Genomic DNA, 26,449 nt, shown 5'->3' with positions numbered 1-26,449 from the left:
TTTTAAATCATTCCGCAGACAAATCACATCCCTGATTTTTTGTGTTTGGGTTAGCTGAAAACGCTGCACATTCAACATCTGAGGACAGAAAGTGTTGTAAGCAGATTAGTTGCATGAACTATTTTAATATGTGCCAAGTAAAGGTAATCTGAGGGTAAAAAAATATTTGATTTCAAAACTGTACTCATGGTCAAAATTTCACTGCTGTAGCTTCAAAAATAAGAAAGTGTACCAGTAATAACCCCAGGGGCATAATTTGAACAAACATTCACAAGCAATTGTGACTTTACAAGTAAACTTGGCTACAAATAGACTTCGCTCATGTAGACTTGGCTAAAAATGGACTTAGCTAAAAATAGCATTTTTTATAATACTTTCAGGACCCATAATCTAGGCATGCATGGGCGGATCTGGCTGGTTTTCGAAAGGAACCGAGCTCTGATGGATATCTAATTACTGTACAAGTTTTCATCATTCACAAGCAATTGTTTATAGATGCACAGATTTTTTTATACTTTCAAGGCCTTTAATCTAGGCATGCATAAGCGGATCTGGCTGGTTTTTGAAAGGAACCGAGCTCTAATGGATATCTAAATACTGTACAAGTTTCATCGAGATACAATCAAAATTGAAGACTGTATCGTGTTTACAAGCAATTGTTTACAGATGCACTGATTTTTTTTACTTTGAAGGCCCATAATCTAGGCATGCATGGGCGGATCTGGCTGGTTTTTAAAAGGAACCGAGCTCTAATGGATATCTAAATATTAGTGATGAAACGATTATCGAGTACAATGGATAAATTGTCGCTGACAATGCAATCGATAGTGGGTGTCCAAAATCGATGTTGCTTATGTTACTTCCGGTAACTACGTATTTTTTGTTTTGTGATAAAAGTCGAGTAAATGTCAATTTTTTCTTTCCGGTCTCGTTTAGTTCAATTTAACAAGGAAGGTCACTTTCTTACACAAATGCGGTGAATGTAAACACTTTTGCTTAAAAACTTACAAACTCTCCCAAAATTACAAATAGTTTTTATTTGTTTATATATTTCATAAAACCTTCTTCAATAACCTGTCTCAGTGACGTAGTGGGTCTGGTCTTACCTGAAAATACCCGGAACGGTGCATTGTGTTTTTGCAAACCTTTTTTGGAATCGTTTAACTAATTTACTTTTTTTTGTAAAAGTTTTATGAAATTAAGCTATTCTAATGAAACGTTCAATATAACAGGTTATTGAATGTTAAGCTGGTTCACAACTATTTAATATGCTTTTACATAGGTGAAATGTAATTATTAAGTATGTGTTGTGTTCTTATGTTTTTTTCGTTAAGTTATTAAAGGCAGAAAGAGGTTAAGGAAATTTACTTTCTATTGCAAAATGCATGACCATATCATTACACGTACTGATTCCAGGTTTAACCATTTAAATGATCATGATGATATTATGTATACAGAATGTATTCTACTGATATTATGAACTTTCCATTATTGTCCGATAGTAAATCGAAATACTTGATCCGATTCGATTATCGATTGCAAATGGAGTCCGATTTTCAAACACTACTAAATACTGTACAAGTTTCATCGAGATACAATCAAAACTGAAGACTGTATCGTGTTCACAAGCAATTGTTTACAGACGCACGGACGCACATACTACGTACACATTACCATCGCATAAGCTCTTCTGGCCTTTCGCCAGTAGAGCTAATAAGAAAGTAGGTCAAGAGGTCAGAAACCAGGTCATCAAAGTACAAAATAAATATTTGTATGCAAAACAGTACACATGGTCCAAATTTCATTTCTGTAGCTTTAAAAATAAAAAAGTTAGTCAAAAGGTCAAAGTCAAGGTCATCCTAGGACAACATTGATGCTCGTTTGCATAACTGTACACATTGTCCAAATTTCATTTCTGTAGCTTTAAAAAATAAAAAAATTGGTCAAAGGTCAAAGTCAAGGTCATCCGAGGAAACATTGATGCTCGTTTGCAAAACTGTACTCATGGTCAAAATTTCATTGCTGTAGCTTTAAAAACAAGCAAATTCGTTGAACTGATATCCCCCGCCTGATTAGACAAAGTTCATGGATTGGAAATGAAAAGTAGGTGGAATATTCCTATATTAACATGTAATATGGCTGCAGAAAAATGGACCGTTATGAACGTTGGATATAAGTTTGAGTTTGTTTGGAATTATTTAAAATAAAAGTTTTGTATAAAGAGTAACGTTTGTAATAGTTTATATGAATTTGAATGATTTCGAAGTGAAAGTTCAGCTATGTCTGATGTGATAACAGTAAATTGTGGAAAATGACACTTTAAAGTACCTGTTGATCATGTTCATTGTGTGTTATTTTCACGCTCATTTTTAATGCCTCTATTTTGTTCCAAAGATTATTCTAAGATTTGACCTAGTGACCTAGTTTTTGACCCCATGTGACTCACTTTTACAAGCGGTCCATATTTCATCAAGGGGTACATCCTGACCAAGTTTAAGCATAATATGACCAATCATTACCATGATATGGTTCCTGAAAATAATTTTCTAAAATTTGACCAAGTGACCTAATTTTCGATCATATGTGACCCAGTTTTATAAACGTCCAAGAGTTCATAAAGGAAAACATTTTGATAAAGTTTCATGAATATTTGACCATGTATAATGCCTCTAGTATGTTCCAAAGATTTTTCTAGATTTGACCTAGTGACCTAGTTTTTGACCCCATGTGACCCACTTTTACAAGTGGTCGAAATTTGATAAAGGGGAACATTCTGACCAAGTTCGAATATTTTCTGACCAATGCCGACCAAGATATGGTTCCGGATGGACAGACAGAAGGACGGACAGAATGACGGACGGACAGACAACGCCAAAACAATATCCTCCTCTCAAAACCTTCAATTCTGCGAGGGATAATAAAAAAGTAGGTCAAAAGGTAGGGGCCATATTTGGCCCTAGGGGCATAATATTCAACTGTTTTGCTAGATGGTCATCATACGATTCTCCACAACAAATATCAAAGGTATGAGCCTTGTGGTTTGAAACAAGAAGATTTTGAAAATATTTCTTAAATAAGTCTCTAGGAAACTTGTGACCCCCGGGGCAGGGCCAATTTTGACCCCAGGGGCATAATTTGAACAACCATGGTAGCGGACCACTAAATTATGCCTTATTCAAAATAGCAAGGGTCTGCATAGCTGTTTCAGACAAAAAGATTTTCAAACATTTCCCAATTTAAGTATACTACACCTGTGAACCCAGGGGCGTGGCCAATAATGACCCCAGGGGCATGATTTGAACAAAAATTCACAAGAAATTGTGCTGAGATAGATGCGCGAACATACAAAAAGATTTTCAAACATTACCCAATTTAAGTTTACCAAACCTGTGAACCATGGGGCGTGGCCAGTAATGACCCCTGGGGCATAATTTGAACAAACATTCACAACCAATTTTGTTTAGATGAATGCGTGAACTACAGACACTTAGAGCTAAAAATGGCCTTTTGCCTTTCAACAAGAACAAGGCAGAGTAATTTACAAAATCAACTGCAGAACCAAAAAGCAAGTCATCTCCCTTTAATCCTAGACTTGACTTTACATGTAAACTTGGCTAAAAATAGAATTTGCTCATGCACACTTGGCTAAAACTAGGTAAGCTAAAAAGAGCATTTTTTAAACTTTCAAGGCCCATAATCTAGGCATGCATGGGCGGATCTGGCTGGTTTTCGAAAGGAAATAAGCTCTGATGGATATCTAATTACTGTACAAGTTTTACAATCAAAACTGAAGACTGTATCGTGTTCACAAGCAATTGTTTACGGATGCACTGACGCACGCACATACATCGTACACATTACCATCGCATAAGCTCTTCTGGCCATGTATTTATGACATGGGGAAATATTTCCTAAGATTTGACCAAGTGACCTGAGATGCCCAAAAACACAAATGTTCAAGACAACATGTAGACAAGTATTCTGACAAAGTTTCACAACAATTGGATAGAAACTATTGACTTTATGACATGGGAAAATATTTCATTAAATTTGACCTAGTGATCTAGTTTTTGACCTCAGGTGACCCATATTCACAAATGTTCAAGACAACATGTAGACAAGTATTCATACAAAGTTTTATAACAACTGGATAAAAACTATTGACTTTAAGACATGGAATAAAAACTTTAACGCAGATTTATTAACATCCGCCTGCCTGGCCGCCCAAACAACCACCCCACCGGTTTTGGCCATTCCATAAACTGTATCCCTTAAAATTGAAGCAAAAATCTGTGATATTTTATTACATTTCATATTTTCAAGATCAACATATTTCAGTCAACTTTGATAACGTTTTATGAATTGCAAACAATTTCCCAGCAATACAGCATTGGCTATGAAACACACAATCATAATTTCAAGAAATCATTTTAAGAACAAACAGGTCAGTATTTAGTCTTGTCAATTTTTACCGAAACTTCCAAAATTTACCGTATCAGTGTCTAAAATGAACAAAATTGATCCTAAGAAAGTATCCAGCATAATTTGAGTAATAACTTTGAAATCATAAAGAACACTTTCCATGACCAATGGCCCATGGTAAACAATGGCCCAGTCTTCTTACCCAGTATCCCATAAGGAATGGTTCAAACATCTGACTGAAGAAGGTTGTGTACTTGTTGGTGGATTTCTTGATGAGGACACTCTCGTTCTCTATGACAACTCCACACGTGTTGGTCAGGCTTGCTAGAGCCATCTCAAAGTCCTAGGAACACAGACATGGAGTACATGAACAAACACAAACTTTATGAGAACTAGAGATTGCTTTTTTTGAAAAAGCACTTGTCTCCCCTATTGTGTGGTTGTAGGTGAGAAATAATCAATGATGGGCATGAAATTTGTACGTTTGGACTAGAGATGAACAAACACATGGGTCATCTACTGGTCATGACCAACCTGCATACCAAGTATGAAATTCCTGGGTTAAGCATGCATACGGACTAAAGACCAACAAACTATTTTTCACCTGCAGGTTACTGTGACCTTGACCTACTGACCTCAAAATCAATTGTGGTCATCTACTAATTCAGATGAACTAGCGATCCAAATATATATGAATTCCTGGGCTCAAGCTTTCTTTAGTTATTCAGCGGAAACAGTTATTTTACCTCAAGCTCCCCTTGAACTCTTTTTTATTACCTCATGGTCACTACTACCTATACCCCAAACTTGACCTTTAACCTACTGATCCCAAAATCAAAAGGGGTCATCAACTTGCCATAACCAACTGGCATACCAAGTATAAATAGCCTAGATGCAAGCATTCTTTAGTTATTCAGCAGAAACAGTTTTTTTCACCTTGAGACTTTTGACCTACTGATCCCAAAATCAATAAAGGTAATTACCAACTGGCATACCAAGTATGAAGTTCCTGGATGCAAGTGTTCTTTATTTATTATTGGAAACTGTTTTTCCCCTCAAGTTCACTGGGACCTACTGAACCTTAAATCAATAGGGGTCATCAACTAGTCATGACCAACTGGCATTGTTACTAAGTGCAAGCGTTCTTTAGTTATTCAACAGCAACTGTTTTTCTCAGCTCAAGGACACCTTGACCATGACCTTCTGATTCCAAAATCAATAGCGGTCATCAACTAGTCATGAACAACTGGCATACCAAGTATGAAAGTCCTGGGTGCAATTGTTCTAAAGTTATTGAGGGGAAACTGTTTTTTTTTTCAGCTCAAGGTCACTGCAACCATGACCTTTGACCTATTGATCTCTTAAATTAATAGGGGTCATCTAAGTATTAAATTCCTGGAAGCAAGCGTTCTTTAGTTATTGAGCGGAAACCATTTTTCAGCATTAGGTCACCGCCAACTTATCATTTTTTCACCCTTAAGGTCAGTGCGACCTTGAATTTTGACCTACTGATCTCAAAAGTAATAGAGCTCATCTACTGGTCAGGACCAACCTGCAGACCAAGTATGATATTTTTGGCATTCTCAAGTTATTGAGCGAAAACAAAGTGTGATGTTCGGACTGACTGACTGAATGACCGACAAACTGACGGACATGGCAAAAACAATATGTTTCCCCCATTCATTGGGGGAGACATAAGAAGGCAGAAATTGTAAAACAATCTGCTGGTAGATGTTGAACAGTTGTATCATTATTATACATAAGTTAACAGTTGTATCATTATTATACATAAGTTGGAAATATTCATAAGATGGAAAGATATGAGCAGGTTTGAGAATTAGATTATAAAGTTAATCTCAAGCAATGAAATAAAAAAGCAGCCATTGGAATGCACAAATATCAGTAGAAGAGGAACGTTGTATGATCGCTTGAATATGGATCTTCAAACTTTTTATAATGTAATTGCCATCTGTATACCAAGTTTCATTCGAATCACTTTAGAGCATTCCAAGATATGGCCCAAACACGCATCATTTATGAAAAAAAAATCAGGTTATAGGGAGATAAATAAACGGAGTGGGCTTATTATTCTTTGGTACTTAGTAACCTTTCCTGTCATTGCCTTCTGTTTTTATACCAAGTTTCATTTAAATCCCTTAAGTACCTGGACAAGTATCCATATATGAAGGATAGGATAATGATTCTTGGATACTACATTTCCTCTTATTTCCATCTATCTACATTCCAAGTTTTATTTCATCCCCTTTATCCAAAGATATCAGGTTAACGGGAGGTATTTAAGGAAAGATAACTAAACAAGAGGGCCATGATCGCCCTAAAACGCTCACCTAAGCAAATGGCCACAACTCTGTGATAAATCATTAATAATAAGAGCTGTCACAGACTGTGACGAATGCCCCCGAATGTGACATTGACCTATGAACAAGGTCAGTACATGAAAAGTTGATCTTGCCTTTACATGTCAAATACATATGGCAAGTTATTTTGAATTGCCTCTGAACATAAAAAATACCACCCATATTTGACAAACTACACTCTTATGGCCTTATATTCAGCATTCCCTTGTGAATAGACACTAAGTGTATCTTTCACCTTAGAGGTAGGGACATGGGTCTTGCACAAGACACGTCGTCTTGGTATGTCAAACACATGTGGCAAGTTATTTTAAAATCTGTCCATACAAGAAAAAGTTACAGCCCTAACAAGACAACCTATACTCTATGTCCTTATATGCAGCATTGTGAATAAACATTTTTGTAGAGGGTCATGCAATGAAGCTTCCTGTAAAGTTTCAGTGAATTTGGCCTGGTAGTTTCAGAGGAGATGTTTTTTAAAGCAAAACAGGAAGTTGGCCAGATTGTTGTTGTTGTTGATCAATCGCGACCCCTTGTTGTATTTTTGTAGAAGATTACCCATAGAAGTTTTCTGTAAAGTTTCATTGAATTTGGACTGGCAGTTTAAGAGGAGATATTTTTTTAAAGCAAAACAGTATGTTGGCCATTTTGTTGTTGTTGTTTTTGTTGTTGATCAATCGTGGCCCCTTGTTGTATTTTTGTTAGGGATGCAAACGAATGGCTAAATTGATATTTGAATATTTGTTAATTCTTTCAATCGAATATTCAAATATTTGATTACCGAAATACATATTTTTTATAAGATATAGTAAACTACTATTATTTTCCGCTAAAGTATTAGCCGGGGCATTTTTACCTTATTTTGTCGTACTGACTGACTGACGGACGGACGACGGACAAAGACCAATCACAATAGCTCACCTTGAGTAAAAAGTATGCAGGGCAGGGTTATGGTTCTTATGCACCGCACTTCCACTCATTGCCATCTATCTATATTTCAAGTTTCATTTCAATCCCTTTAGTACCTTCCAAGTTATGCCCTGGACAAAGGCCCTTTTTAAAAAACTATCAGATAAGGGGAGTTTCAGGGAAGATAATAAAACAAAATAGGGCAGGATTATGGTTTTTAGGTACTCCACTTCTTCTTCATGCTCTCTATATACATTTTATATTCCATTTCAATCGCTTTAATATTTTTCAAGAAACAGTGCGGACAAGAAGCCATTTTTAAAAAAATTATATCAGGTAAAGGGGAGATAACTAAAAATGTAGGAAGGGCAGGATTGTGCTTCTTTCCATTCATTGCCATCTTTTTAAAGTTTTATTTCAATCCCTTTAGTACTTTCCAAGTTATGCCCCAGGCTAACTCCCTTTTTTAAGATATGGGGAGTTTCAAGGGAGGTAACAAAACAATGCAGGGAAGTATTATGGTTCTTCGGTACTGCACTTCTTCTTATTGCTTCTACATACATTTTTAAGTTACATTTCAATCCCATTAGTATTTTCCAAGATATGGCATGGACAAGAACCCATTTTTCAAAAAATATCAGGTAAAGGGGAGATAACTACGATTGTAGGGAGCGGGGGATAATGGTTCCGAAGCACTGCACGTCCTCTCATTGCCATCTATCTATATTTGAAGTTTCATTTCAATTGCTTTAGTACTTACCAAGATATGGCCCGGACAAACGCCAATTATGAAAAAATGGTTAAGGGGAGATTTCTTAATAAATATGCATGATATGAGGATGGTTCTTGTGCACTGCACTTCCTCGCGTTGCCAACTATACTAAGTTTTATTTCAATCCCATCAATACTTTTGAAGTTATTCTCACGACAAGGGTGAGAAAGACAGACGCATGGACAAAACAGTGACTATATGCTCTCCCTTCAGGGAGCACAACAATTTAAGAGGTACAGATGTAATAATTTAACAATGTATACATAAAGAGCAACAATGTAGACATACAGATGTAACAATGTAGACATACAGATTTTACAATGTAGAGGTACATATGTAACAATGTAGACAATGTAGAGACTCAGATGTCCACTTCTCACCTCCTATCGATACCAGTACTTAATTCTGCATATGAAATGGACTTGATCATGATTCTGTAAGGCATAAACTTTTGTAACAATCAAGCTAAGGGCACAACTCCAGTGTGATACATCTGCCTATCACCTACTGGTTTTGTTGCCATAGTAATCAGTGTGTGTATACCACGTGATAAATTGCGTCATAAATGTTAGGTCGGAAGGCAATATTTTGCTTCGATTGAAGACTTTTAACAAAGATAACTTCACTATTTCTTCACCATTTTAAATGAAACAAAGCGAAGTCTACGCCGCTAACGGAGCCCCGCCTTCGGTTTTTTAGGGTTTTATTGAGAGTTTAGTTCCTTAAATCACTTCGACCAACCTTTTCACAATATGGCCGTCTGACGGAGCACTGTCAAAACATGATTTTAGAAACAGGTTTGTCAAAGTGTTTGATGAAACAAATCACTTTATCAAACTTCCGTAATAAAACGAATGCGTGGCTCATTAAGCGACATAGACTGCCCTTTGTTTTATTTAAAATGGATATTGTAAAATAAAGTTATCCTTGATTTAAGTCTTCATTTTAAGCAAAATGTTGCCTTCCGCCGTAGCATATATGACTAATTTATCACGTGGTATACACACACTGATAATAATCTTTTTAAATGAGTTCACAATTTCTTTATTGGCCTCTTACCCTTGAACTCAAAGTTTCATACACCTAGCTTGCATACTTCTTGAATTAATGCAGGATCCATTTTTTATGGATGGACATAGAAAAACATGCTTCTGTCATAGCATCCGCATAATTTGTTCCAACAAAAATTAAAGCGACATGCATACTCCCCTATTGGTTTTTAAACTACATACCAAGTTTCATATACTATTGGAGTTATTAAATGTGGTATCTTCACTTTTTTTGTTGCCATAGCCACAACAATTTTAGTCCGAAAAAATAAGACAACAAACACTGCAAAGCGACAAAACCAGGTTTTCAATGGTTGACAGAAGAACTTCAGCCTTCATTGTGAAATTCAGTTTCAATCGTTTTTCAATTTCTAGTAACAGTGACCTTGACCCCAGGGGCCTCAAACGCAATCCCATAAAAGGTCTCCATAAACACTTACTAAATACCAAGTTGAGTCAAAATATGTCTACCCATACTAAAATTATTCTGTTTCAACTGTTTTTCTGTTTTTAGTATTAGTGACCTTGACCCCAGGTTTAGTCAAGATATGTCAAGTCCAACTTTATTTTTTTTAGTTTCAACCATTTTTCTCTTTTTAGTAACAGTGACCTTGACCCCAGGGGCCCCAATTGCAATCCCATGAAATGTCTCAATAATCTCTTGCTATATACAAAGTTTGATCAAGATATTTCAACACTAACTAAAGTTATTCAGTTTCATAGGTAAGTTGGACGACACCTGCCTGCCCTAACAACGACATACGTCATTCTAACAACCAGGTTTTACTTCTTGAGTTATTGCAGCGTCTAGTTTTTCCAGAAAGATGGACAGAGAGACAGATGGTAAACCTCTAGTCCCCTCGGGATAAACTCGTAGAGGACTAATAAAACATATTCAATAACAATACCTGGTTTGTCTGACTAGGCATGAAGATAAACTCTCTATTTAACAGCTTCTCCAGCAGACTATACTGGGACCTTAACTCACCTGAAACATGAAACAACATGGGGCTTATTGCAGAAAGGTGCCAACTAACATTTCAACACAGATACATTATACATGTGACATAAAAATAACAAGAGCGCTGCACAGTGGGCGCCAAGATTCCCCTACCAGTTTAAAGCCTTGTGAAAAGGCCAAGTGTGGCTCAAGAAAATCTCCATGAAAACTTTAACAAATCCTACCAATAAATCAAAGTTGTTTTAGTCACCCCAGCCCATGTGACAGTGAACTGATGGCATTTACAGTAAACTTTATCCATCAAAATGCAACAGTTTTAGCCATAAAACCTACCAGATCACCCATGTCTACTTTTGACTTATTGCCCTCTATCCACATACTGAGTTTCATGAACGTAGCTTTGATACTTTTTGAGTTATCACATGACCAAATTGCCACATACTAACAGACAACACGAAAACTTTTTTTTCTTCACAGGACATTACGACAGTTAAACACTAAAAGTTAACCTGTCGCAGCAAGTTTTTACCTGTCGCAATGTTTCAAACAGTATTCAGTAACATCAGCATAAATCTTCATTTTAAGCCTCTTATTTGAATTTAATGTCAAGGGCAATAACTCTGCATTACCTTGTCGGACGAAAAAAAAAAATTAACGTGCATAATCTCCATATTGCCTTCTTTCCACATACTAACAGACAATGCGAAAAAAAAATTCTTCACATGACATTACGACAGGTAAACACTAAAAGTTAACCTGTCGCAGCAAATTTTTACCTGTCGCAATGCTTCAAACAGTATTCAGTAACATCAGCATAAATCTTCATTTTAAGCCACTTATTTGAATAAGTTTTGTATTTCCCGCTATTACATGTTTTGATTTTCTTGGTTAGATGTGTCCTAATGTTAAAAAATAAATAAAAAATCTTAACATCAGGATACAAAAATCAATATTTAGGATTTTTAAGTCATCATTTTTTCCTCCCTTTCCTCCAAAAACACTCATATTATTGGTCCTCCTCCCGTTCATCCAACCATGGAGCAGCTAGATCTAACTGTTTTAATTCATCTTTAAATCAAAATCAGGGACAACATTTATGCAGAAACGAAAGTAGAGTTCTTGCTATTGGCAATGTTTAACAGAGCGAAAAGAGTGTCAGCACCGTATATCCATCATCATATTTAAATTAACATGATTGCCGGGAACCACTTCACTGAAAAAAATACATACAGAATCCCCGAACATTTTGTAAAATTCCGTCATTTAATAAGTATAAGAGTACGAGCTGAAATCGGAACCTTACGTGTATTTTTGGCTTTTACGAAAACATGTGCAAAAAGGGGTTTACAAATAGTGATACACGGATTAACACATAATCATGATATAATAGTTAAAAGTAACACTGAACATTTATTGAAAACTATCAAATAGAAACTAAAAGTAAATTTTCCAAAAATTAAACGGTGCCGACTGTAATTTTTCACTGGACATTGTGACACCAAAACAAAAGTTTTGTCGGTCAAAATGAAAATATACCGGACATGTCTGTTTGTCCGACGAACATTTCTACGAAAAAAAACACAACTAAAGTGCATAATCTCCATATTGCCCTCTTTCCACACACTAAGTATCATTAATCTAGCTTTGATATTTTCAGTTTTGGCAGGACCGAGATATTGGTGGATGGAAGGACGGACGGATGGAGGGTTAACCTTAAGTTTCCATTGAAACCAGTAGGGGACTAATAATGTTATACCTGAAAGTCATACCAAAAATATCAAACAAGAGGGCCTTAATGCCCCTAAATTGCTCACCTGAGTAAAACTTTTTGACCTTTGATACCACTTTACAATGTTACACAACAAATATTTTACTTTTTTGTTGTTTTTATCTGTATGTAACATAGGCGACCCTCGTGGCGGGGCCAATTTAGAACCCAGGAACAATTTTGGTAAGAACACACCAAATTTAAAAGCTTGATATTTGTTTTAAAAACTGTACACATGTTCCAAATTTCATTGCTGTAGCTTCAAAATAAAGAAAGTAGGTCAAAAGTTCACAGTCAAGGTCATCGAAGCACAACATTGATATTTGTTTCAAAATTGTGCACATGGTCCAAATTTATTTGCTGTAGCTCCAAAAATAAGAAAGTAGGTCAAGAGGAATGGGGCCAGCTTTGACCCCAGGGGCATAATTTGAACAAACTTGGTAGAGGGTAGTCATATGATGCTACATAACAAATATCAAAGGTCTGGGCTTTATGGTTTGAGAGAAGAAGATTTTGAAAGTTTCCCTAAATAAGTCTATAGGAAATTTGTGAACCTCGGGGCGTGGTCAGTTTTGACCTCAGGGGCATAAGCCTCTAAAACTGACAGGAGTTGATACAGTTGCCTGCATACTGAAAGGACTTCATAAGTGTCCTTCACACTGACAGAATTTGATACAGATGCCTACACACTGACAGGACATTGTTCAGTTGCCTGTACACTGAAAGAACTTTGTTCAATTGCCTGCACACTGACAAGACTTTGATCAGGTACTGCACACTGACAAGATTTAATGTGGTTTCTTAAGATGCATTGACTTCATTGGTGTGCAGCTTAAACAAGAACATTTTCAAAGTTTTCCTTACATAAGTCTATTGGAAACTCATAAAAATATCATCTAACAAGAGATGTTTGTCAAACATTATGCCCCCCCTGAGCGCCATGTTGTCAGGATTATATGGACAATTGAAAGAAATATGCATGGACTGAAATGACAGCTGATTTGTCGCTGACATTGGATGCCGTTGAGGCAGTTTTAAGATTATGACCATTCAAAGTTTGAGGATAGAGTGTGTTATGACCATGACCTTTGACCTCAAAATCCATAGGAGTCATCAGCTGGTCACCAAAAATCTAAATGTTAAGCTTGAGGGCCATGGGTGCAGGCATTGACAAGTTATCACACAGACAAGCTTTTTTTGTTCAAGGTCACTGTAACCTTGACCTTTGACCCGATGACCCCTAAAATCATAAGGGGTCATCTACAGGTCAGACACATCTCCAAGTCAAGTTCTAGGGCCATGGGTGCAGGCATTGTCCAATTATCACTTGAAACAATTTCGCATTATAGGTCACTGTGAACCTGACCTTTGACCCAATGACTCCTAAAATCAATAAGGGTCATCTCCTGGTCAGGCCCAACTTACATGTCAAGTTTGATGATCATAGATTCAGGCATTGTTGAGATATCACTGGGAGAAGATTTGTTAACTTTTTTGCGTTAAAGGTTACTGTGACCTTGACCTTGGCCTGATGACCCCCAAAGTCAAGAGATGTCATCTACTGGTCAGGCCCAACCATCATGTCAAGTTTGATGACCATAGGTCCAGGAATTGTCGAGTTTGCTTTCAAGGTCACTGTGACCTTGATCTTTGATCCCTTAAATCAATAGGGGTCATCTACTGGTCAGGCCCAACCTCCAAGTCAAGTTTGAGGGCCATGGGCACAGGCATTGTTGAGTTATCACTCGGGCAACCTTTTATCGTTAAAAGTCACTGTTACCTTGACCTTTGGCCTAATGACCCCTAAAATCAAAAGGGGCCATCTACTGGTCAGGCCCAACCTCCAAGTCAAGTTTGATGGCCATGGGTGCAGGCATTCCCGAGTTATCACTCAGACAACCTTTTACCATTCAAGGTCACTGTGACCTTGACCTTTGGCCCGATGACCCCCCAAAAAAATAGGGGTCATCTACTGGTCAGGCCCAACCTCCAAGTCAAGTTTGAGGGCCATAGGTGCAGGCACTGTCGATTAATCACACGGACAACCTTTTACCATTCAAGGTCACTGTGACCTTCACCTTTGGCCCAATAACCCCTAAAATCAATATGGGTCATCTACTAGTCAGGCCCAACCTCCAAGTCAAGTTTGAGGGCCATGGGTGCAGGCATTGTCGAGTTATCACTCGGACAACCTTTTACGAATCAAGGTCACTGTGACCTTGACCTTTGGCCCCATGACCCCCCAAAACAATAGGGGTCATCTACTGGTCAGGCCAAACCTGAAAGTCAAGTTTGAGGGCCATGGGTGCAGGCATTGTCGAGTTATCACATGGACAACCTTTTAGCATTCAAGGTCACTGTGACCTTGACCTTTGATCCCCCAAAAACAATAGGGGTCATCTACTGGTCAGGCCCAACCTCCAAGTCAATTATGAGGGCCATGGGTGCAGGCATTGTTGAGTTGTCACTCGGACAACCTTTTACCACTCAAGGTCACTGTGACCTTGATCTTTGACCCGATGAGCCCCAAAAACAATAGGGGTCATCTACTGGTCAGGCCCAACCTCCAAGTCAAGAATGAGGGCCATGGGTGCAGGCATTGTCAAGTTATCACTGGGACAACCTTTTACCATTCAAGGTCACTGTGACCTTGACCTTTGGCCCGTTGACCCCCCAAAACAATAGGGGTCATCTACTGGTCAAGCCCAACTTCCATATCAAGTTTGATGACCATAGGTCTAAGCATTGCTGAGTTATCACTGGGACAAGCTTTAAAATTATTTTACCATTAAAGGTCACTGTGCCCTTGACCTTTGACCCAATGAGCCCTAAAATCAATAGGGGTCATCTACTGGTCAGGCCCAGCCTTCATGTCAAGTTTGATGACCATACGTCCAGGAATTGTTGAGTTATCACTCAGACAAGCTTTGGTCTACGGACGGACCGACCAACCGACATACAGACATGCCTGTGCAAAGCAATATACCCCTCTTCTTCGAAGGGGGGGGGGGGCATAACAACAATGTTGATTTTTGTTTCCAAAATTGTACAAATGTTCCAAATAGTAATGATATCTAAGCTCATTGACTCTCACTATCTGACAAGAATATTTTCCAAAGATAACCTAATTTAAACTATTTATAAATTGATCAATGTACAGAAAAACTGTGATCGCTCGAGGACGCCAGGGTCCCAGCTAGAACCTCGAGGGAACCAATGTTTCGAACTACTCGAGTTTCATTTTTCCAGTCTGTTATAAAATATCTTTCAGTGTATTTTAAGTTTGAAGTTGTCAAACCAACTGTTTACTACGACACTGACTATGTATTGCATTGTTGAAATTGCTCATATGTTCAAAGGCTGTCGTATACTAAATGTAAAATAATAACAAGAAACACCGCTATGTGACGAAACCAGGTTTTCAATGATTGACAGGATAACTTCAGCCTGTGTTATGGCTTAAGTTCGGAAAATCAAGGATTGATGATTGGCGCATCTTGTCAGTCTCGCGAAACTGTTCAATCATACTTTGGTGTGCATACAGAGCATCTGAAGATCACGGTCAGTTCTGACGTTGGACCGATATGGTAGTGCTTTATTCATACTTATATAACTCATTTACATTTTTCACAATTAACTTCTCATCATTAACTTCTCATAGTTATCTTCTCAAATGCCCTTATCAACTACTATCAGTCATGCGTAAACAGTGATATACGGTTTTTCACACCTTATCAAATTTCAGTTATTACAACTTGTGGAAATTTTAACAGCAATTGTTGTTTATTTTGGAACATGCGTTCTGGAAAAAGTGTAAAATTATTACCTCGAAGGAGTCATAAGGTTTTGTGCATGATTTGTTTACTTGGGACCAGCTATTGTGCTCGACTCCCAGCTTATTAAGGTTTGGATGCAGTGTCTGTATATCTTATATGAAAATAGAAAGAAAAATGTTCGGGACCAAGCTCCGACTGGTCATCTGCTTGTGAGTAAATTTTTGATTGGCATATGAATATAAGCGGGAAGGTACCTCAGCTAGGTTCTCCTGCAGGGGTAGTATATAAGGTTATTGGTGCTGTGTTTGCGCCATTCGAGGTTTTTCTTTGGCAGCAAGTGACATTTTGTTGAGAATGTCGGAGTCAGAAAGCAATATTGAAAATGCAACAAAGAGTATGACGGTAAATGGCGATAATTTAAAGTCAAAAGTTGTATTGAGGCTGAAAGTCTTCTTTAATGAGAAGTTTGAGAGTCTAAAAAGGCACACTCAGGAGGACTAAGAGTGGACAACAGAAACCGTTAGAAAAAGGAATGTGCAGACAATTTTGTGTGGCTGAGAAGTCTGACTAACACAAAACAATTTCAATTCAACACTGAAGTTATTGATTTTTAAGAGGCTGGTAAAACTTATTTAGGATTTTCATGATGTTTAACAGAAAGCTCAAAAACTATGTTTTTCAGTATTACCATTTGGATTTGAAGACAGGCAGGCTTCTTATTCCAGACCTGTATTTGTAATGTTTGTAATGTTGGGGATATTATTATGCTAGATAATTGGCACAACTAGCTGGTAACATTATTTCTATGTCGGCAGTCCTAGGAAACGTATGTCTGTTACAAACGAAGGCATTTTTCTGAGTTATGAGTTCAGATCCGGTTGGGATCAACAGTTGTGCATGGTCTATTGTTATAGCAATTTAATACTTTGGAAAGATGTTGGAAAGATGTTTTTTGGAATCATTTCCACAAACAATTGTTTCAAGACAATTTACCAACTGTCATTACGATTTCTGATGCTTCTACAATTGACCACAAAGCTTGATCAGATACAGAGCAGTATAAACGCTCTTTGTAAAGGGAATTGCTGGCCATTAAATTTTCCTTGGATTCATTCAGAAAAATGTTGGCGGGGAAAAAGTAGTCTGGAATACTGATAGCAAACTAGAACTCCGCGAGTCGGATGTGTCGCCTGACGAATTATTTACTGTCGACATTATAGCTGTTAGATTGGCATTTTATTCATTTATAGACAATGATGTTGCCATTTTACTTTCAAGTGTAGGTGGCATTTGAACCCTCAATCAGATATACCTACGGAATAAGTTTCAGGTTGAAACCTCCTATAGTTTACGAGATATGCCACGGACAAAACCTAAGCAAGAAAATTAACAAAGGGCAATAACTCTAAAAATATGGCAGCAAGAGTAACGGTTCTTGTGCACTGCACTTGCCCTCAATGAGATCTATCTAGCTATGAAGTTTCAAGTTGATACCTCTTATATTCTTCAAGATATGCCCCGGACAAAACTTTAAGCATGAAAATTAACAAAGGGCAATAACTTTAAAACTAAGAAAGCAAGAGTTACTGTTATTATGCACTGCACTTGCCCTCAATGAGATCTATCTAGCTATGAAGTTTCAAGTTGATACCTCTTATATTCTTCAAGATATGCCCCGGACAAAACTTTAAGCATGAAAATTAACAAAGGGCAATAACTTTAAAACTAAGAAAGCAAGAGTTACTGTTATTACGCACTGCACTTGCCCTCAATGAGATCTATCTAGCTATCAAGTTTCAAGTTGATACCTCTTATATTCTTCAAGATATGCCCCGGACAAAACTTTAAGCATGAAAATTAACAAAGGGAGGGCAATAATTTTAAAACTAAGAAAGCAAGAGTTACTGTTATTGTGCACTGCACTTGCCCTCCATGAAATCTATCTACATATGAAGTTTCAAGTTGATAACTCTTATATTGTACAAGATATGCCCCGAACAAAACTTTAAGCATGAAAAATAACAAAGGGCAATAACTCTAAAAAATATGGAAGCAAGAGCAACAGTTCTTGTGCACTGCACTTGCCCTCAATTAGATCTATGTACATATGAAGTTTCAAGTTGATACCACTAATAGTTTAGGAGATATACCCCGGACAAGCGAAAATGGGACGCGGACGCCGCCGCCGTCGACAAAAGTAACCCCTATATGTCGTCTTTTCAGGAGACACAAAAATGTGTTAAAATTATTGAAAGGGGTAGAATGAAATCGAAATTAAACCGTGATTTCTTGCATAAAAATCGTCCAAATCGCATCAAAATCACATATATGCGAGACATTCTCACGCTTGATCGCAGTTTATATATTTTGAGCCTTTTCGCTTTTGTTGATTTACAAAATAAAGCATCGTTGTTGCCGATGGCTTCTAGTTATTAATTGAATTACGGACAAATTGCCTCCCCTACATCGAATGCCTTTGTCTTATGGAATGTTTTGATCAATATCATCCACACACTTGTTTTCAAGCGTTTTTGCGACCTGGATTAATTTTTGTTGATGCGTAACCACTGCATTTAATAAGCGTCTACAATATTGGAAGCGCCAAAATGTCAAATCAGAAAATATTGTTTGCATTCCTTGAAAAAAGCCTCTGGACCAAAATAAAATACCAGCTTCAGATTGAAACAACAATGGAAAGCCTTCATCACCCCAAAAAGTAAATGCATCTTTCAGCAAAACTGGCTTACGGTAAATCCTATTTTTGGCTCAAGTATGATGACAGTTAAGATTATAAGTATCTTCCATGGCCGAGAGTGTTCATTCCGACCCGAGCGTAGGGTGTTTTGCGGAAACGAGGTTTACCGAGTTTCCGCAAAACACCCAGCGCGAGTGTCGGGATGAACCTATCTTACACGAGCAGCTATGGTAGATGCTTTTTCTCCCAACTCAGTTAAACAAAATTAAGTGAAATTGTATTTTTTGCTAGAACTCTTTTGTGCTTAGTGAAAATAACTGCGTATGGATATGCGATAGCACGTGGTTGTCATGGATATGAGCGCAGTGATCCAGTTAATGTTAAAAGTCAAATCAGTCTTTTTAAATAGTTCTAAGGAGAATGAAGCATAACTTCTTGAATGGTGCGTGAAAACTCTTTTATGGTGACATTTGAAGTGAGAAATAATTAATCAGCGTTCTAAATATTACCATAAGACAAGATTTCCTTGATGCTACTGATGACAGTCTTCAACAAGGGAGGTAATTACAATGTGGTGACCATTAAAAAGGAGTTCCATACAGGCATTTTGATCTTCCCCCGTGGGCAAGATAAGAATATCTAGCATGGTTAAATTATTGGATCTACTTATCTGAGGTGGGAGAAAAGATGATGAAAATCATAATCCAGGCACCTAGCCTACAAGGTTTTGACTAGGGGAGTGCTCTTAAAGTTTGGAAAAAGAAAAAGATATTATTTGATGTTTATGATGTCTGAACAGTTAACAAGTGTTTCCTTCTAGTCAAACAAGTGTTTATATATTGTAAATGTATTGAAATTCATGAAAAAAGTTACTGTTTTGCATTGTTTAATCACTTCGTTATCTATGTATTATAAAAGAACCTCCCTGAAATTAAAATTCTCTCACCAATTTTGGACAAATGGGAGCAATTCTCTAACTGACAAATTCTTCGAATACATAAATGGGTTATTTGGACCTCACGGTGTCTATCGTTTTACCAACATCCGGGATATTGTTAACTAAAAGAAAGATGCAAAATTGAAGTATTGAAATGACCCTATTGAAATATGCGGAAGATGCGTATAAATCCAGTAGTGTATAAGGTCGGCCAGATGCGTTTACATCTGCTAATGAGCTATGTCGGCGTATACATGCGCTAAAAGGAAAGTTTAGAAGCACATTTACTCCCTAAAAATGTGCCAAAACCTCCCTAGTTAAGACCATTAAAGTTCAATAACTTCCACTACTTTTGGAGAGACTTTTCAAAAGTGAAGGCTTGGAAGTTATGAATATCAAGACCTGGTGTCAATGTTATTTTATGGCCACATTCTCAATTAGTAAAATGAATTCTTTAAATACACTTTTGTGAAGTTTGCAAGTTATAGTTACAATTTTTTTAACATTTAAAGTATCTAGTTGGACAATAGTGGAAAATTCTTAAGAGTTCCTGAGGCATAAACTTACATATTTCAGAGGAAAACTTAAGATATTAATGTTGAGGAAGTTCATACTTCAAGTTTCAAATTCTTAAAAGAAGCCCTGATAAAAACATATTCTCAGTTTTATTTATGCTGACTGTACTTGTTACATTCTTCCTTGTATCTATTTTCCTTAAGTTTGTAAATATATAAAATACCCCAAACTAGAATATGCACATCCTTTTACTTTGCATGTGGGTGCCTTCTTGTATATCATTTCAAATAAATAGACTATAGATGGTTCCATACTTTGAAATACATTAAAACCTCAAAAGTATGGTTTATGATATTGATCTCTTAAAGTTATATGGGGTTTCCTGTGTCCTGCAGTTAGGCCAGAGTTTTTTTATCTTTAGATTTACGGGAGATTTTTCAAAAAGTTGGGTAAGGAGGAGGAAATAAAAATAAAAATAAAATGCATAAAATGTCCCGAAGGAGAAATAAATAAAAATAAAATAGATTTTTCTCCGATTTTTTTTATTTTTTAAACCTTCTTATATCATGAAGACAAAACACACCTAACTTGTGTCAGCTATTTCATCGGCTGAACAAAGGGTGAAAGATCACCATAAAGTTTCAAAAGCATAATTAAAAGGTCCTTTTAAAGACTGAAAATATTGACCTCAACACTGTCAGTTCAAACGCTTATTGAAATTAGTTGTATATATTTGTTCGAATGCATCTATGCATATGTGGTGCATATATTATCAACCCATAGATTTTATGAAACATGTCAGAGTTATCAAGAAATTAAAATGGCCATTTCTAACCTTTTGCCCACAATATAAGCACCTTTCCATTGTGAAGTATTCAAACATTGAACAAAGTTTCAGACACGGTATTAAAGGAGGTCAAATGTGTTTTTCTGTCTTTAACGAATTAGCACCGTGACAATTTACCGTGATGTGGTTTTTATATAGAAAATATTACCAAATAAAGTCCAAGCCCTGATGGAAATTCCTCTTCACTTCAAAGTTTGACAGGGCTTACGGATACACAGACATTCAAAATCTACATTTATGTACTTCACCAAAGAAAATTCAGGAGCATTAAGATAAATTTGACAAGTGATATATGTTTCAAAAAACCGGGTCTAAGAACTGATTTTAGAATCAGGCCTGAACAATATCCTTCCTATTCCAGCTATGCCCGTTGGTAATGAGCAACCGATCAGTATAACTTCTTGCACTGACTGCCAAATATCTTATGTTCAGATTTTTTTCTGTCTTATCGGAAACACACACTATGTTATTATTACATCATTTTCAGTATTCTTTAACGATTTAAATTCTAGATCATTATTAAACTAATTAACAACTACGAACTTATCACGATACCTTGTGTTTTTCTCTTCAAATATGTGATCGTGAAGCAGTGTGTTCAATGCTCCTCAGAGTCAAATTTAGAAAAAAATATCCATTTTGACTATGATGAACACGATATCATTTTGCAGTTTATGTTTGTCAGAAGCTATACATTTTTGCGCTGTAATCCAATTCATTCTTGTTAATATACGACGTGCGCCAATGACTTTTAATGGACAATACAACCCACGAATTTCTGTCTCCTTATTTTGCCCGGAAGTTGCGCAATCATTCCACGAATCGCGAACAACATACTGAATCTACAAAAAAATCACAATAAACACGCTTTAAGTTCTCCCCGGTTTGATTTAAATAAAGAAACATAAACATCGGAACGTCTTTGTAGTAAAACCTTTCAATATAGCTGCAGAAATTGCGAGAAATAAGGGGTATGACATTAACTACTTTCACTTTTGACAGGACGTTGTTATGGTAACGGGTACCTGTTCTGTTTCCCCGCGTATTTCCGACTGGTTTACGTGGTTTGTGCAGTAAAAAGACCGATAATGAATAACAATTAATACACCAGTTGGTTCTGAGATATGAGTTATAGAACACTAATTTTATTTTCTTCTTAACATTGGAACAACGTTCGTCGGAAAAAATAAAAATAAAACTACGAAAATGAATTTTATTTTTATTTGGGTTTTGCAATATTAAGGTACGGCGCTCCCGTAAATCTAAAGATATAAAAACTCTGGCCTTACTTTCAAAATGCTCAAGGTGAGCTACATGTATTGTGATCAGTATATCCTGAGTCTGTTGTGCATAGTCTGTTGTCAACAATATATAGCGATAAGGCATACCATGTCACGTGATCCCTTAGTAAGCTCCGACAAGTATGTAGAAGCAGACAATAAGAATATCCAAAGTTAATTTGAATAGAAGAATTATTGCTAAATAACAACTAGAATTTTTCACAATGGAAAGACTGTCTATTTTAAACTTCAAATGTGCATAAATTTGTTTTAAGATAAATCTCAAAACTCATTGGGTTTCCCTTTTATTCCTTTTTTCTCCATAATAAATAACTCAATTTATACTTTTTTAATGATTTATTATGACTAATATATTAACCTTGTTGTTTCTTTGCAATGTATTAATTACCAAATTAATTGAAATGCAAAACTGTTTTAACAAGCAACAAATAATTTACAAATGATCATAACCATAATTAATATACATTTGACACTTTCACCTGCTACATTTGAATGAAAAAAAAGTGTATAACAGTACTGTTAATAAAAGCAGATTGAAGGTCATGGCGGGTAACAACAGGCAACTGATAAGCATTGTTTAGTGGTGCTCTACCAAGATTATTTAAAAAGAGCCCCTGAGGTCAAAATATAAATGTTGTCCATGGAAGACCAGGACATTTGTAATTTAGACTATGTGCACATTTTGAAAACAAAAATTAATGTTGTGCTTGGATAACCTTGATTGTGTCCTTTTGACCTACTTTTCTATTTTTTTTAAGCTAGTGCAATGAAAGTTGGTCCATTTGTACAGTTTTCAACACTATTACATCATTGTTTGGGCGGCCGGCCAGGCGGAGTCAAACTCGCCTAGTTATGAAACTGAAAAATTTCAGAAACGGTTGACATATATTGACCAAACTTGGTCTATAAGAAGAGTTTAAGGATACCTTTCATGGGATTGCATTTGGGGTCCTTAGAGTCAAGGTCAAGGTCACTGTTACTTAAAATAGAAAAACGGTTGAAACTGAATAGCTTAAGTTAGGGTTGACATATCTTGACCAAACTTGGTACAAAGGAAGAGTTTATGGAGACCTTTCATGGGATTGCGTTTGGGGTTCCTAGGGTCAAGGGCACTGTTACTCAAAATAGAAAAACAGTTGAAACTGAATAACTTCAGTCAGGGTTCACATATCTTGACCAAACTTGGTATTAAGGAAGAGTTTATGGAGACCTTTCATGGGATTGCGTTTGGGGTCCCTAGGGTCAAGGTCACTGTTACTTAAGATAGAAGAATGGTTGAAACTGAATAACTTTAGTCAGGGTTCACATATCTTGACCAAACTTGGTATATAGGAAGAGTTAATGGAGACCTTTCATGGGATTGCATATAGGGCTTCTAGGGTCAAGGTCACTGTTACTAAAAATAGAAGAATGGTTGAAACTGAATAACTTTAGTCAGGGTTCACATATCTTGACCAAGCTTGGTACATAGGAAGAGTTTATGGAGACCTTTTAAACCTAAAATATTTTGTTGGGCCTGGTGGCCGCAGGGTCCCCGGTGAGTCCAGGGGGCCGGACGCCCCTGGAAGATCCTGAGATTTAAGAATTTTAAGGGTATAAAATGCCATTCCAGAGTATAAATTGACTATGAAATAATAATGAAGCCTGTCTTAAATTACTTTAATGTATGGCTTAACAATATTTTCTACACTACTAAAAAGAAAAAATAATAATATAAGAAAATGATACCATTAATGAATTTTATTCCTAAACTGATTCGTTTGGTAGGAAATGTATCAACAAGCCTAAATTGTACATATAACTGTCATACATAGACACAATCATTACAGTAAGTGTGAACCTATTATATACTAAATTCAAGCAACTTGTGAATCCTTTAAATTTTGATATGATAACATAACACACGAGTCACAAATACATATAAGGTAGAATTTCTTCATTTATTTATAATAATTAAGATTTGGACCAAACAAACTTAAAATATTTCAAACTGATGCTTTTGTCAACACTCTTTTAACAACCATTTATCAACCAAGTCTGATTCTTTTTCACTTATTCTGACTGTTGCTACCACTTTCATTTTTTCTTTTCCTTTTAAGCACCGTCTGTTTGGCCAGTCTGTGTAATTTTGCAACCCTTTTTGATTTTTCAGTTTTGAGAAGCTGCAGGGAAGCATTCAGTTTTTCCTGCATATTCTTCTGCTAAAGCAGCTTCTTTTTTCTAAAAATGCTCTGTATCCACTGTAGGCATTTATACATGCACATTTCATCCTTGCATCAACCTTTATAGTGTTTTTTTTTCATTTTTCTTCTTAAGTGTTGTCTTTATGATGGCAATAGCCTCATAATTTTCAATTGTAAGGCATGCTCAGCCATTCTCGACAATGTTATCCATGAAGCTGAAGCTAGATTCAACCAATGGCCAGCTAAAAATTGTAAACAATGACGAAGCCAGTCTTTTCAATGCTGGATATCTCAAGTTTGAAAACCTTTCCCCAGAACCCTTCATCCACGTTTTTTCCTAACGCCTCTTTGTCTTTAATCAGAGTTTTGGCAAGTTTCAACAGGTCTTCTGCAATACTGAATGATAAACAGTATTCACTCATGAATGCTGTTGTGATTGCCCTGACATTTGCAACCCGATCTTGGATAGACTCAGTCCTCTTTGATGCTTTGGAGGACCCAGGAACAACCTGAAATTATTTATTTACGAATGTTTTATTTGTGTTTACCAGATTTAATACATGTATGTTTACATGATAAGTGTCATGTCAGTCATTTAAGACCTTTACTTTCACCACTCAGAGCAATTGGCAGGAAATGGCTTTTAAAACAATTGCTGTAAGTGAAATGCAATGATTCAACAAGAGCTGTTTGTCAAACATAATGCCCCCCCTGAGCGCCATGTTGTCAGGATTATATGGACAATTGAATGAAATATGCATGGACCGAAATGACAGCTGATTTGTCGCTAACATTGTATGCCGTTGAGGCAGTTTTAAGATTATGACCATTCAAAGTTTGAGGATAGAGTGTGTTATGACCATGACCTTTGACCTCAAAATCCATAGAAGTCATCAGCTGGTCACCAAAAATCTAAATGTTAAGTTTGAGGGCCATGGGTGCAGGCATTGACAAGTTATCACACAGACAAGCATTTTTCGTTCAAGGTCACTGTAACCTTGACCTTTGATCCAATGACCCCTTAAATCATAAGGGGTCATCTACAGGTCAGACACAACTCCAAGTCAAGTTTGAGGGCCATGGGTGCAGGCATTGTCCAATTATCACTTGAAACATTTTCGCATTCAAGGTCACTGTGAACCTGACCTTTGACCCAATGACTCCTAAAATCAATAAGGGTCATCTCCTGGTCAGGCCCAACTTACATGTCAAGTTTGATGATCATAGATTCAGGCATTGTTGAGATATCACTGGGAGAAGATTTGTTAACTTTTTTGCATTAAAGGGTACTGTGACCTTGACCTTGGCCTGATGACCCCCAAAGTCAAGAGGGGTCATCTACTGGTCAGGCCCAACCTTCATGTCAAGTTTGATGACATAGGTCCAGGAATTGTCGAGTTTGCTTTCAAGGTCACTGTGACCCAACCTCCAAGTCAAGAATGAGGGCCAATGGTGCAGGCATTGTCGAGTTATCACTCGGACATCCTTTTACCATTCAAGGTCAGTGTGACCTTGACCTTTGGCCCGTGACCCCCAAAAACAATAGGGGTCATCTAATGGTCAGGCCCAACTTTCATATCAAGTTTGATGACCATAGGTCTAGGCATTGTTGAGTTATCACTCGGACAAGCTTTAAAATTATTTTACCATTAAAGGTCACTGTGACCTTAACCTTTGACCCGATAAGCCCTAAAATCAATAGGGGTCATCTACTGGTCAGGCCCAACCTTCATGTTAAGTTTGATGACCATACGTCCAGGAATTGTTGAGTTATCACTCGGACAAGCTTTGGTCTACCGACGGACCGACCGACCGACATGCCTGTGCAAAGCAATATACCCCTCTTCTTCGAAGTGGGGCATAAAAATATATAAAATATTAGGAAAATTTTATTCACCACAACAAATTATAATTAATAAATTTTATTTACCTGATTGG

General features: G+C 36.9%; 1 protein-coding gene across 3 annotated transcripts in view; it reads right to left on the bottom strand.

Moving 5' to 3' along the window:
- LOC128209204 (dihydroxyacetone phosphate acyltransferase-like) overlaps positions 1–26,449 on the bottom strand; it is a 76,564-nt gene that overhangs the window by 10,460 nt on the left and 39,655 nt on the right. For all 3 annotated transcript variants that reach the window (XM_052913138.1, XM_052913140.1, XM_052913141.1), the window contains 2 exons: positions 10,436–10,515; positions 4,625–4,765 (listed from right to left, as the gene is read on the bottom strand). In XM_052913138.1, coding sequence (XP_052769098.1) covers positions 4,625–4,765; positions 10,436–10,515 — 221 coding nt within the window. The remainder of the gene's footprint in view (positions 1–4,624; positions 4,766–10,435; positions 10,516–26,449) is intronic.

This window comes from Mya arenaria, chromosome 11 (genome assembly GCF_026914265.1).
Source record: "Mya arenaria isolate MELC-2E11 chromosome 11, ASM2691426v1".
NCBI lineage: Eukaryota > Metazoa > Mollusca > Bivalvia > Myida > Myidae > Mya > Mya arenaria.
The sequence above is the reverse complement of the archived record's forward strand: the minus strand, read 5'-3'. Positions and strand labels throughout refer to the sequence as shown.